Source organism: Oncorhynchus clarkii, chromosome 12 (genome assembly GCF_045791955.1).
Source record: "Oncorhynchus clarkii lewisi isolate Uvic-CL-2024 chromosome 12, UVic_Ocla_1.0, whole genome shotgun sequence".
NCBI lineage: Eukaryota > Metazoa > Chordata > Actinopteri > Salmoniformes > Salmonidae > Oncorhynchus > Oncorhynchus clarkii.
In genome coordinates, this window is record NC_092158.1 from 16,114,383 (window position 1) to 16,129,005 (window position 14,623).

The window sequence follows — 14,623 nt, forward strand, 5'->3', positions numbered from 1 at the left end:
ATTCAGAGCCTCTCTAATTTCTTCAATTGACACAGGTGAATCGCAAACTGAGTGGAAATCATCCTCAATTACAGGGACATAATTATGAATGTGGCAAATGTAGCTTTCACAACCATCTTCCTGAAATTGAGAGCTGTAAAGGTTTTCATAAAAGGAATTGACAAATTATGATATTGTAATGGGATCTTTGCATAAAACATCATTTATTTTGAGTGCAGTTATAGATTTTATTTTGTAGTTTCTCTTTTCAAGTGCAAAAAAGTAACTAGTGTTTCTTTCCCCCTCCTCAATCCATTTTGCTCTTGACCTTACAAAGGCACCCGTTGCCAGATCCGTGTAAAGCTGTTCTAATTCTAGTTGTAAAGACTTGAACACAGACTCCTCTTCTTCAGATAGATTATCTTTCTTTAGAAAACTGTCAAGCTTGCTCATCATCTCTTTTTCTCTAAGGTTCTTTAAGTGCATCAGCTCTTTGGCGCGTTTAATGGCTACCACTCTGACTTTATTTTTGAAAAATTCCCATCTACTTCCATGACCCAAGTCTTTTCTGGCAAAAATATCTTTAGCTAACGAACTGAAGACTTTGCAAGTGTGCAATAGCTATGTCATCCCTAAGTTCTAAAAGGGACAGGCTCTCTTACAGCTACCCTAATATTAGCAATTTTAAATGTCTACTTTAATGGGGTGATGTCAGAGTGGGACGTCCCAAGGATTCCAAATATAAGGACAGAGAAAGAAAAGAAAATATGAGTTACTTTTTTAAACAGATTCAACACTGTTTGAAATGTTCCTGTCAGTCAATCAATCAAATATATATTTTTTACAAGGCCCTTTTTACATCTGTAGATGTCACTGAGTGCTTATACAGAAATCCAGCCTAAAACTTCAAACGGCAAGCAATGCAGATGTAGAAGCGTGGTGGCTAGGAAACAATCCCTAGAAAGGCAGGAACCTAGGAACAAACCTCTATCTGTGTGTAGCCTACCAGCCTACTCTATGGGAGGTCTCATACCCTATACCCTATACCCTACTGACCCACTTTCCTCAGCGACAGTCATTTGTAGGCTTAATTTGTTTGATTTTTTTCTTGTCTATATGATATCTGTGTTTGGGGGGCATAGAACTAGAATCCTATTTCTATGTGAAAAAGTGTGTAGCCTAGCCTATGCCAGCCTACTTATGGAAGGTTGATTAGCCTTCTGACCCACTTTTCCTACAGTAGACATACGTATCCCACCTTTAACTGGCAACTACACCTTATTCATTTATGTATTCACAGGCTATAACACACAGACGTAGGCTTCACATACATAAGTCCATATAGACATACAGTGCCTTGCGAAAGTATTCGGCCCCCTTGAACTTTGCGACCTTTTGTCACATTTCAGGCTTCAAACATAAAGATATAAAACTGTATTTTTTTGTGAAGAATCAACGACAAGTGGGACACAATCATGAAGTGGAACGACATTTATTGGATATTTCAAACTTTTTTAACAAATCAAAAACTGAAAAATTGGGCGTGCAAAATTATTCAGCCCCCTTAAGTTAATACTTTGTAGCGCCACCTTTTGCTGCGATTACAGCTGTAAGTCGCTTGGGGTATGTCTCTATCAGTTTTGCACATCGAGAGACTGAATTTTTTCCCCATTCCTCCTTGCAAAACAGCTCGAGCTCAGTGAGGTTGGATGGAGAGCATTTGTGAACAGCAGTTTTCAGTTCTTTCCACAGATTCTCGATTGGATTCAGGTCTGGACTTTGACTTGGCCATTCTAACACCTGGATATGTTTATTTTTGAACCATTCCATTGTAGATTTTGCTTTATGTTTTGGATCATTGTCTTGTTGGAAGACAAATCTCCGTCCCAGTCTCAGGTCTTTTGCAGACTCCATCAGGTTTTCTTCCAGAATGGTCCTGTATTTGGCTCCATCCATCTTCCCATCAATTTTAACCATCTTCCCTGTCCCTGCTGAAGAAAAGCAGGCCCAAACCATGATGCTGCCACCACCATGTTTGACAGTGGGGATGGTGTGTTCAGGGTGATGAGCTGTGTTGCTTTTACGCCAAACATAACGTTTTGCATTGTTGCCAAAAAGTTCAATTTTGGTTTCATCTGACCAGAGCACCTTCTTCCACATGTTTGGTGTGTCTCCCAGGTGGCTTGTGGCAAACTTTAAACAACACTTTTTATGGATATCTTTAAGAAATGGCTTTCTTCTTGCCACTCTTCCATAAAGGCCAGATTTGTGCAATATACGACTGATTGTTGTCCTATGGACAGAGTCTCCCACCTCAGCTGTAGATCTCTGCAGTTCATCCAGAGTGATCATGGGCCTCTTGGCTGCATCTCTGATCAGTCTTCTCCTTGTATGAGCTGAAAGTTTAGAGGGACGGCCAGGTCTTGGTAGATTTGCAGTGGTCTGATACTCCTTCCATTTCAATATTATCGCTTGCACAGTGCTCCTTGGGATGTTTAAAGCTTGGGAAATAATTTTGTATCCAAATCCGGCTTTAAACTTCTTCACAACAGTATCTCGGACCTGCCTGGTGTGTTCCTTGTTCTTCATGATGCTCTCTGCGCTTTTAACGGACCTCTGAGACTATCACAGTGCAGGTGCATTTATACGGAGACTTGATTACACACAGGTGGATTGTATTTATCATCATTAGTCATTTAGGTCAACATTGGATCATTCAGAGATCCTCACTGAACTTCTGGAGAGAGTTTGCTGCACTGAAAGTAAAGGGGCTGAATAATTTTGCACGCCCAATTTTTCAGTTTTTGATTTGTTAAAAAAGTTTGAAATATCCAATAAATGTTGTTCCACTTCATGATTGTGTCCCACTTGTTGTTGATTCTTCACAAAAAAATACAGTTTCATATCTTTATGTTTGAAGCCTGAAATGTGGCAAAAGGTCGCAAAGTTCAAGGGGGCCGAATACTTTCGCAAGGCACTTTATATTGGGCTACCCTTATCTGGAAACAGAGGAAATAAGGTCATCATGTGCATTCCACACAGACCAACATAACATAAGAACAATAGTTGAGTATTGGTTGAACTGAATTGATTATTGTAATGGAGGGGGATGATAACTTTTTAGTTTCCCACCTGTTTTTTTTCTGGAGAGACATTGGCAAAGACCAACCACCAGATATTACGACAAAGCAAGGTAGCACTTATAGCTCTAAAAATATGTGAGCACAAATCAACTGAAAATATCCTGTAGCCTATCTACTGTAGCCTACAGTGGGTTTTAAAATAGGTATTTTGAAATTATGTACAGGCATACCAATGTCCACACATACACAGAAAGAGAGAGAGAACGAGAGCGCGACCACTACAAATCCCCGACAGGTGGCATAATTGTATCATCTATGAATGCATTTTGGCTGTATGGCTTCAATGGGTGGAAAGTCCAGAGGGGCGGAGTCATTTATGTCGGGGAGCTTTGTCTTGAGAGATGGTCACCGCTCCTTAGCAACCGACTGCCTGAAATGCTGAAGAGTGGCTCATTTTTGGCTCATTTTTCTAAGCCGACAAGTGCAGGTTACGCCTCTACCTTCACGTTTAGTATTGCTGGATATAAACCAAATTAAAACGAAAGACTTGGAGATCAAAAGCAGATCACTTTTAAAGGAATTCATATTTTTCTTGGACATCCCTGAACATTGGACCTGGGTGACACTGAAGAGCGCAGAACCCATGTGTTTATTGGATTTACAAGACAAGGAAGGAGCGCTGCGGTTTGGATTAAATTTGAAAGAAGGCTGATTTGTTGAAAGACCGACCTGCAATTCAAAACAAAAGTTTTGGGAATATTTGGGAGAGAGCATAAAGGTGTGTAGCCTATTGAGACCCTTACAACTACAATGTTATTATAAGCATTTGTTTACAGTATTGTGACTATTTTATAAAAGCTTCTTTAATCCTTGTTTTAGCAGGTGTAGTTTCGTTACAATGCATTAATGTCAATTGATAATTCAATAATAATTTAAATGGTTGTGTATTTTCTTTTGCAGATCAGGGATAATCACAAAAGGATTGGCGAAGGAGTGGTCTATTGAAGAAAACCCCCTGATGAATTTGACTTTTATTTACTCCCAACATTAGTCCATAATTTCTTATGAACAAACACTCCTTTATCATTGAACTGTCAGAAGTCAGCTAAATCAGTGCTCTTCTTGTATACCCTCAAAAGAAAAGACATGAGTTGCTTCTGCACTGCTCAGGAGGAGTTTTATTGTGAAGTTCTACTGTTGGATGAAACCAAATTGACGTTAACTACTCAACAACAAGGAATAAAGGTAAGAGACGATCCCTTTACACGTCCTCACCTGTCTGTCAGGTGAGGCGGTTGACAGGTAGCCTTGCTTTAATGAGGGGTCTGTCATCACCGTGCGCGCGATGAGGCTTGTCAAGAATCTGTGCTGCTACTTTGACTGATGCATGCGGTTGTTGGAGTCTGTATTTTTGACTCACTTCTACTCAACGTTTGAGATGGCGTTTGAAAGCCCAACGCGGCAGGTTGCCGACCATATAGGCTATGTATGTTGTCTTTTGAGGCGACATTATTACGAAAGAAAGTGTCCTACAGGAGCCATTAAATTAGCCTGTAGTCTTACTGTAATTTGCTGTGAACTCTCTGACTCTGTGAAACAAAATACAGGACCCAAGGGCTGTAAAGAAACATGACTTGGCTATTGAAGTGGCTTTCATAGTCTCCATTACTTATTTCTGGTTGTGAATGACATCTGAAATGATACTATAAGTGATTTTCATCCTAACAAAAGCATAAGAATGACATCATTGGATGCCTGAAACTGGATGAGAACCAACTAGGGCCAGTTTTCTTGTTTAACTTGGTCATGTGTCTGTACAGTATTTGACTTATAGCAGCCTACTGTACAGGCCACAGTTTCTCAGTACATTAATGCTCCTTTTAATCCTCATAATGTTATATTAACAGATGGTATGTTAATTCCACAAGTCTGCCACCACACACAGTCAAATACTGCATCGAGAAAGAAAAACTCAGAGCATGCCTTACATTTTTTGTCTAAGTGGAAAACAAAGACTTAAATGTATCAATATCAGTGTTGTTCTCTGGTTTCTTCACCTTGGAGCTCAGTGTAAACCCAGACTTCATGATGATAGAGACACTGGTGCAATACTGGTGCAACTTAACTTCAGTTTCACAAAAGTCTTTTAGGAGAGCAAACTGTCTGCCATTCTACCAGGGTTCTAAAGGTTAAACAGAACCCCTCTATGACTGCTAATCAAAGACTGTTATGTTGCTATTGGTTTTTATGTTCCATTTTTCTCTTGACTAGAGAATCCCAACTCACATGGCCAGACTGGGAGCATTAGAAGCTACGAATATTGGTTTAGTTTATGGGTCGGCTATAATCTCTGAAGAAACTCAGGTCTGGCTGCATGTCGGAAGGCCTGAGGCAGACAGGGATGTAGTAATGCATGATGACTGCTAGGGCTAAACAGCATCTGGTTGCTTTGCCTCGCCTTGCCCTCTGACACTCTCTTGTCTTGTCTTTACTCTCCCTGTGTGTGTTCCACTAGTCCATTGGAGAGATCAGGTTACTCATCCTCTTTTAATTGTTAATGTGAGAGGCTGAGCATGAGCGAGTGGGCTCATTGGCAGCCATGGTGCAGTATCAGGTCTAATACACAGTATCAGCTGTATATTATGCACTTATATGTAAGGCAGAGCAATATGTATAGGCTGCATATTCTCTGTGTATGGCTCTGGTGTAAGGCTGTTGTGGGGAGGTTTCGAATGAATGCATTCTCACTGTATTGATTCAGCAGAGTAGGATTATAATCCTGGTTTAGTCAGTGGTTGGATTAGCTCACCGCAGTGGAGTTTACCTCTGGGTTGGTCCCATGGATGTTACTAGCTATATTCAGAGAATAATGTATTGGGCTCTAGGATTCACCAGATCCCAGCATGACAATTTATAAGAACGTTTGAGTTTGTTGGGGGTGGTTTGTAGTTGGTTCTCACAAACAAGTGACAGACTCTTGAAGTGAAAGTGGATCTAATCCTATTGATACTGCTCTCTGTTGCTGTCGAAGATTAGCTTAACGTTCAGCAGTGTGGCGTGACATATTTCCCTCGCCCCTGCACCTAGTGACACTACTGCTACTGAAAACCACATGAATGAGAGACCAGACAGAGACAATGAAATGGTTTGAGTTAAAAGGCTTTGGGCCAAAAGAAAGAGATGGAATGCGGGGCTGAACAAAGTGTGCATTCGGGTAACACATTTTTTTTCCCGGAGCGTCGATCATAGAGTGAGGCACTCGGTCTGTCAGTCAGATTTCTTATTTTTCTCTTCCTCTCAGACAACGAGCCCAACTAACTAACTAACCAATCAAACAACCAACATGCTGGTTAGTTGACCTCCACACGCATGTCCCAAAAAGTGTTGAACACACGCGTGTCCCCAAGGGGTTGACCTCCACACGGGTGTCCCCAAGGGGTTGACCTCCACACGCGTGTCCCCAAGGGGTTGCGCAACACCACTCCAGCTTTCATGCTGGTGTCCTGACACCCACCTCGAGACCTTCATCTATGCTTTTTATTTTATGCTTTTTACTTTATTTTAGACTTGAAAGGGTTCCAAATATGAACAGAAGTTAGGTCCTTGATTTACTGCTGGTGCTGTGCAATGATAGATTGAAATTATTCATTATTTCATATGTTTGTCAAAGCTTTTATGCTTGGCTGCTGGGAACACATACAGTAAGAGTCTGAGGTGAGCTGAGATAAACCCAGAGTCTGTGCCGTAGCTGTATTGCAGTGAGCAGCACTGAGCCTCTTACACAAAGGCTCCATTGATTATGGCCCGTGGGCTGTGTTCGATTTAGTGAGGTACAGATCTGCTCACGTGTTGCTACCACATCAAACCAGTGCAGAACAATCGCAAAGACAGCGGCCGCTGACCCTCAAGACCCATCTGTTTTCTGTGGCCTTGGATAGAGAGGCACTGGCCTCTTAGCTTTCTGGATAATAATTAACGAAAACAATGCTGCTTTTTGGGAGCAGCTAGCCGCAGCTGCTTCCTTCCTTGTCGTCATGTCTTTGTTCTCCAACTTCCACTAAATACAATGAGCATGGTGTTTTTTTGTACGACGGGTCACCTCCTAAGGCTGTCACAAAGAATAGGCATCATTTCATGCCGGTGTCAGGAGAGCAGGGCTCTACAGTGTGACCATTTTACTCGCATATGTGTCTAAATGTTTTGCTGTGCGACCTGGAATTATAATTTAGGAGCACCAGTGCACCCAGATGATAATGGTTGCAATGATTACTTCACTGTACTGCAGCCCCTGAGTGCCATGGAGAATACACTGAGCGCAGATTCATGACTGTTTCACCATTACTATAAAGAAAACGGCTTGTTACTTCAAATATTTGTAATTGTGCTCCTACATTTTTCAACTTGTGCTCCTTGTAAAAAAGGTCACCGTAGAGCCCTGTACAGGAGAGGCAGACTGCGTACACCAGGAGAATGATGCATGTGTGGGACAGACATTCATAGGCTTGGCTTAAGGCAAAGTTTTGACATTTTGTAATTAGGAATACATACAAATTCCTGCGTGTGCGTAATCTGTCAGTTCCATTGTGTCTTTAGAGATCTAGATTGGTATTTGGGACTTAGGGAAGTTAAACAAAATACCATTTTGAATCACGTTATTTAGAAATAAATAAATAATAATTTAGACATAAAATAATAGTTTTTGACAGTTTTCAAAATACATTTCTCGCATTAATATCCTCAGACATTAGATTGATATGTAAAATCAGTGAATTCCTAAAAGTGAAAGTCAAGAGCTGGTTGCTATGGAAGCTCATTACTTTCTAATGCACCTGATGGCTACTGGAGGATCATGTGGGATCTGCTGCTGATACGTCACCGGAGGGAAAGTAAACAAATTCCTCCCTGTTCAATCATTAGTGCCGTGCTCTGTTTTACTCCAATTTGACTCAGGGCTGTTTTTGTGTGGTGAAGAGACATTCCCATTTCACTCTTTGAAAGCGTGAAGAATTTCTGCATGATGTGGATGCACTCTACCCCAGACTGTGTGAAATGTGTGTTTGTTTTTTCTGTAGACACAAACGGTATGTCTTTAGGTAGGAAAATGATAACTAACACATTTACATGTTAGTTATTTTGCAGATGCTGTTAGTCAGAGCGACAGTTACAGTTGGTGCATTCATCTTTAGATAGCTAGATGAGACAACATCATATCTCAGTTGTAGTGATATTTTTATCCCCTCTATAGAAGTTATTAGCAAAGTCAGTGCTAGTACTGCAAGGTTATTATTATCTATTTTTACATTTAATTTGGGGGGGAGATAAGACTTAGATGTCTTATTTAAGATACTCTTTAAGAGGTAGGGCTCTGTAGTCAAGCACCATGTTCTTCAAGCTTCGACGGGAAGCCAGTGGAGTGTACGGAAGAGCGAGGTGACATAGGAGAACTTGGGAAGGTTGAGATGACACAGCTCATTTCCATCACATACAGTATATTTACTGTACCAGGTGGGCGGAAAATGCCCAAAACTTGTTCCTCTGTTAGCTGACATTGCACAACAACAAATAACAAATGCTCAGAGGCACAACAGTACTGGAAAACCACTAAAATGATGTGTGTTGGTGCCATATCTCTGTCTGTCTCTCGCGCGCGCTCTCTCTCACACTGTCTCTCGCTTTCTCTCTCTCGCTCTGTGTCTCACTCTCTCTCTCTCTCTCGCTCTGTCTCTCTCTCGCTCTGTCTCTCTCTCTCTCGCTCTGTCTCTCTCTCGCTCTGTCTCTCTCTCGCTTTGTCTCTCGCTCTGTCTCTCTCTCGCTCTGTCTCTCTCTGTCTCTCGCTCTGTCTCTCTCTCTCGCTCTGTTTCTCTCTCGCTCTGTCTCTCTCTCTCTCACACTGCCTCTCGCTTTCTCTCTCTCGCTCTGTCTCTCTCTCTCTCTCATACGGCCCTCATACTGTATCTACCTGTTGGTCAGGCAGACCAGGTAGCAGCTCATTATGTAATTGGGACTGAGTATTGATCCACATATTAGCTCCTAATGCTGGTGTTACTAAACACACACACACTCACAGCCTCTGGTGTGAATTATTTACTAACATGTTCCTGTTAATGGCGCAGGGAGCAATAATAGTGTAATTTGGGATGCTCAGATTCTCAACTCTGGGACTGGCATGTAAGTGTGGATCTAATAAATGGAAGTGATCTGTTTATTGATTCAGTAGGATACTCTCACTGTTGTCCTCTCAGATTTGAGATGACCCATTGTAGGCCTGATGAAAAACCACCCACATAATCAGATTATGTTAAGTGGTTGACGTGGAAAACATTCAATGGAGTCTTTGAAGACAGAGTTCAAGAATGTGAATGTTCAAATCAAATCAAATCAAATCAAATTTTATTTGTCACATACACATGGTTAGCAGATGTTAATGCGAGTGTAGCGAAATGCTTGTGCTTCTAGTTCCGACAATGCAGTAATAACCAACAAGTAAGTCTAACTAACAATTCCAAAACTACTGTCTTGTACACAGTGTGAGGGGATAAAGAATATGTACATAAGGATATATGAATGAGTGATGGTACAGAGCAGCATAGGCAGATACAGTAGATTGTATCGAGTACAGTATATACATATGAGATGAGTATGTAAACAAAGTGGCATAGTTAAAGTGGCTAGTGATACATGTATTACATAAGGATACAGTCAATGATATAGAGTACAGTATATACGTATGCCTATGAGATGAATAATGTAGGGTAAGTAACATTATGTAAGGTAGCATTGTTTAAAGTGGCTAGTGATATATTTACATAATTTCCCATCAACTCCGAATAAAAAAGTGGCTGGAGTTGAGTCAGTGTCAGTGTGTTGGCAGCAGCCACTCAATGTTAGTGGTGGCTGTTTAACAGTCTGATAGCCTTGAGATAGAAGCTGTTTTTCCTCAACACTCAACAAGGGTGCGTTCTGAGCCCTCTCCTGTACTCCCTGTTCACCCACGACTGCGTGGCCACGCACGCCTCCAACTCAATCATCAAGTTTGCGGACGACACAACAGTGGTAGGCTTGATTACCAACAACGACGAGACGGCCTACAGGGAGGAGGTGAGGGCCCTCGGAGTGTGGTGTCAGGAAAATAACCTCACACTCAACGTCAACAAAACTAAGGAGATGATTGTGGACTTCAGGAAACAGCAGAGGGAACACCCCCCTATCCACATCGATGGAACAGTAGTGGAGAGGGTAGCAAGTTTTAAGTTCCTCGGCATACACATCACAGACAAACTGAATTGGTCCACTCACACAGACAGCATTGTGAAGAAGGCGCAGCAGCGCCTCTTCAACCTCAGGAGGCTGAAGAAATTCGGCTTGTCACCAAAAGCACTCACAAACTTCTACAGATGCACAATCGAGAGCATCCTGGCGGGCTGTATCACCGCCTGGTACGGCAACTGCTCCGCCCTCAACCGTAAGGCTCTCCAGAGGGTAGTGAGGTCTGCACAACGCATCACCGGGGGCAAACTACCTGCCCTCCAGGACACCTACACCACCCGATGTCACAGGAAGGCCATAAAGATCATCAAGGACATCAACCACCCGAGCCACTGCCTGTTCACCCCGCTAAAAGCCAGGGTGAGGGTACAGCCTTCTAGGTTAGTCTTTGAGGTTGACAGTGTGTGGCGGTGTTAGCTTATTATTAGCACATAACTAATGAAATAGATATAATAACTACTTAGCAACAGCTGCAGTGTCTACTTACCTTCAACTGCTGTCGGCACAGGTTTAAAGTGATAATTAACAATGGTAGATTCTGGGCCCTGGATGACTAGATCTGTGTGTGCGCGCCCACACTCACACATACAAACACACACATACAAACACACATTCACATGTATCTTTAGTTTAATTATCACAAGCCCTCCTATATATCTATTTTTGAAAGGAGCCAAACAAAACTAGATTGAGTTTTTGATTCGCAAGGCTTGCTTGTCACAATCGCAAACCATTCCTTTCTCATTATAACAGGTAAACGGCACGCTGTGCTAAATTAGGATTGCGGTAAATACAAATTCAAATGTTTAAGTAGCAGACAGTGGTGTAATCTGATCTCTCACCCTGATATGTCACCAGTCGATAAACAAGTGTGAGCAACAGATAGCGACAGGGCAGGGGAGGGGAGCTGTAGTGGGTAGAACCAGAAGTACTGAGGTGTGAGTGAGCACCTCCTTGCTCAGTCAGCCAAACAGGAGGGTGTGAGCTGAGGGGAGAAAGAGAGAGGGAAGATTTTGTGGGATTTCAGGGGGACTGGAGAAGAACAGTGCGATAAACTCTGCATGGCTGCCTGTCTTTAGTCACCCTGAGCAGTGTAATCTCTCCTCTGACAGGTCGGGATTAAATCAGATTCAATTGTTGTCATTCACATACCTTATTTAAACACCTACACATGACAGGGTTTTAACTCAGCTTTACAATGGAATTCCATTCTGATTGAGTTATATCCTTGGGGTTTTTGAGAAGTATTTCATGTGTTATTTGTGAATTTGCAAAATAGGAGGATGTTGTTGATTTCTGCACCACTTGTCCTTTTAGGCATGGATCAGCAAATACCGTTCAAATTCTCGCACACACACACACACACACACACACACACACACACACACACACACACACACACACACACACACACACACACACACACACACACACACATTCGCTTGCATCTTTAGTTTAATCATCACAAGCTCTCTGACATATGCTAATTTCTGGCATAAGAAAGAGTGCCCTATCCCTATGGTTATAACTGACAGGTAAAATGATGCTCTAACCCAACTCTGTGAAGTCATCAACACTGTGCTCTAACCCAACTCTGTGAAGTCATCAACACTGTGCTCTAACCCAACTCTGTGAAGTCATCAACACTGTGCTCTAACCCAACTCTGTGATGTCATCAACACTGTGCTCTAACCCAACTCTGCTGATGTCATCAACACTGTGCTCTAACCCAACTCTGCTGAAGTCATCAACACTGTGCTCTAACCCAACTCTGTGAAGTCATCAACACTGTGCTCTAACCCAACTCTGTGATGTCATCAACACTGTGCTCTAACCCAACTCTGCTGATGTCATCAACACTGTGCTCTAACCCAACTCTGATGAAGTCATCAACACTGTGCTCTAACCCAACTCTGTGAAGTCATCAACACTGTGCTCTAACCCAACTCTGTGAAGTCATCAACACTGTGCTCTAACCCAACTCTGTGATGTCATCAACACTGTGCTCTAACCCAACTCTGCTGATGTCATCAACACTGTGCTCTAACCCAACTCTGCTGAAGTCATCAACACTGTGCTCTAACCCAACTCTGTGAAGTCATCAACACTGTGCTCTAACCCAACTCTGTGATGTCATCAACACTGTGCTCTAACCCAACTCTGCTGATGTCATCAACACTGTGCTCTAACCCAACTCGGATGAAGTCATCAACACTGTGCTCTAACCCAACTCTGCTGATGTCATCAACACTGTGCTCTAACCGAACTCTGCTGAAGTCATCAACACTGTGCTCTAACCGAACTCTGCTGATGTCATCAACACTGTGCTCTAACCCAACTCTGCTGAAGTCATCAACACTGTGCTCTAACCCAACTCTGTGAAGTCATCAACACTGTGCTCTAACCCAACTCTGTGATGTCATCAACACTGTGCTCTAACCCAACTCTGCTGATGTCATCAACACTGTGCTCTAACCCAACTCTGATGAAGTCATCAACACTGTGCTCTAACCCAACTCTGTGAAGTCATCAACACTGTGCTCTAACCCAACTCTGTGAAGTCATCAACACTGTGCTCTAACCCAACTCTGTGATGTCATCAACACTGTGCTCTAACCCAACTCTGCTGATGTCATCAACACTGTGCTCTAACCCAACTCTGCTGAAGTCATCAACACTGTGCTCTAACCCAACTCTGTGAAGTCATCAACACTGTGCTCTAACCCAACTCTGTGATGTCATCAACACTGTGCTCTAACCCAACTCTGCTGATGTCATCAACACTGTGCTCTAACCCAACTCGGATGAAGTCATCAACACTGTGCTCTAACCCAACTCTGCTGAAGTCATCAACACTGTGCTCTAACCGAACTCTGCTGATGTCATCAACACTGTGCTCTAACCGAACTCTGCTGAAGTCATCAACACTGTGCTCTAACCGAACTCTGCTGATGTCATCAACACTGTGCTCTAACCCAACTCTGTGAAGTCATCAACACTGTGCTCTAACCCAACTCTGTGAAGTCATCAACACTGTGCTCTAACCCAACTCTGTGAAGTCATCAACACTATGCTCTAAGCCAACTCTGTGAAGTCATCAACACTGTGCTCTAACCCAACTCTGTGATGTCATCAACACTGTGCTCTAACCCAACTCTGCTGATGTCATCAACACTGTGCTCTAACCCAACTCTGCTGAAGTCATCAACACTGTGCTCTAACCCAACTCTGTGATGTCATCAACACTGTGCTCTAACCCAACTCTGCTGATGTCATCAACACTGTGCTCTAACCCAACTCTGCTGATGTCATCAACACTGTGCTCTAACCCAACTCTGTGAAGTCATCAACACTGTGCTCTAACCCAACTCTGTGATGTCATCAACACTGTGCTCTAACCCAACTCTGCTGATGTCATCAACACTGTGCTCTAACCCAACTCGGATGAAGTCATCAACACTGTGCTCTAACCCAACTCTGCTGAAGTCATCAACACTGTGCTCTAACCCAACTCTGCTGATGTCATCAACACTGTGCTCTAACCGAACTCTGCTGAAGTCATCAACACTGTGCTCTAACCGAACTCTGCTGATGTCATCAACACTGTGCTCTAACCCAACTCTGTGAAGTCATCAACACTGTGCTCTAACCCAACTCTGTGAAGTCATCAACACTGTGCTCTAACCCAACTCTGTGAAGTCATCAACACTATGCTCTAAGCCAACTCTGTGAAGTCATCAACACTGTGCTCTAACCCAACTCTGTGATGTCATCAACACTGTGCTCTAACCCAACTCTGCTGATGTCATCAACACTGTGCTCTAACCCAACTCTGCTGAAGTCATCAACACTGTGCTCTAACCCAACTCTGTGAAGTCATCAACACTGTGCTCTAACCCAACTCTGTGATGTCATCAACACTGTGCTCTAACCCAACTCTGCTGATGTCATCAACACTGTGCTCTAACCCAACTCGGATGAAGTCATCAACACTGTGCTCTAACCCAACTCTGCTGAAGTCATCAACACTGTGCTCTAACCCAACTCTGCTGATGTCATCAACACTGTGCTCTAACCGAACTCTGCTGAAGTCATCAACACTGTGCTCTAACCCAACTCTGTGAAGTCATCAACACTGTGCTCTAACCCAACTCTGTGAAGTCATCAACACTATGCTCTAACCCAACTCTGTGAAGTTATCAACACTGTGCTCTAACCCAACTCGGTGAAGTCATCAACACTGTGCTCTACCCAACTCTGCTGAAGTCATCAACACTGTGCTCTAACCGAACTCT

The 14,623-nt window shown here is 42.8% G+C and overlaps 1 protein-coding gene across 1 annotated transcript in view; it reads left to right on the top strand.

The window, feature by feature from the left end:
* The first annotated feature begins 3,479 nt into the window (after positions 1–3,479).
* The window catches only part of LOC139422777 (band 4.1-like protein 4), a 92,023-nt gene continuing 80,879 nt past the window's right edge, over positions 3,480–14,623 (top strand). Inside the window, exons 1-2 of the mRNA XM_071174114.1 lie at positions 3,480–3,840; positions 4,023–4,307. Of these exons, the coding sequence (XP_071030215.1) occupies positions 4,209–4,307 (99 nt within the window). The 5' untranslated portion in view covers positions 3,480–3,840; positions 4,023–4,208. The remainder of the gene's footprint in view (positions 3,841–4,022; positions 4,308–14,623) is intronic.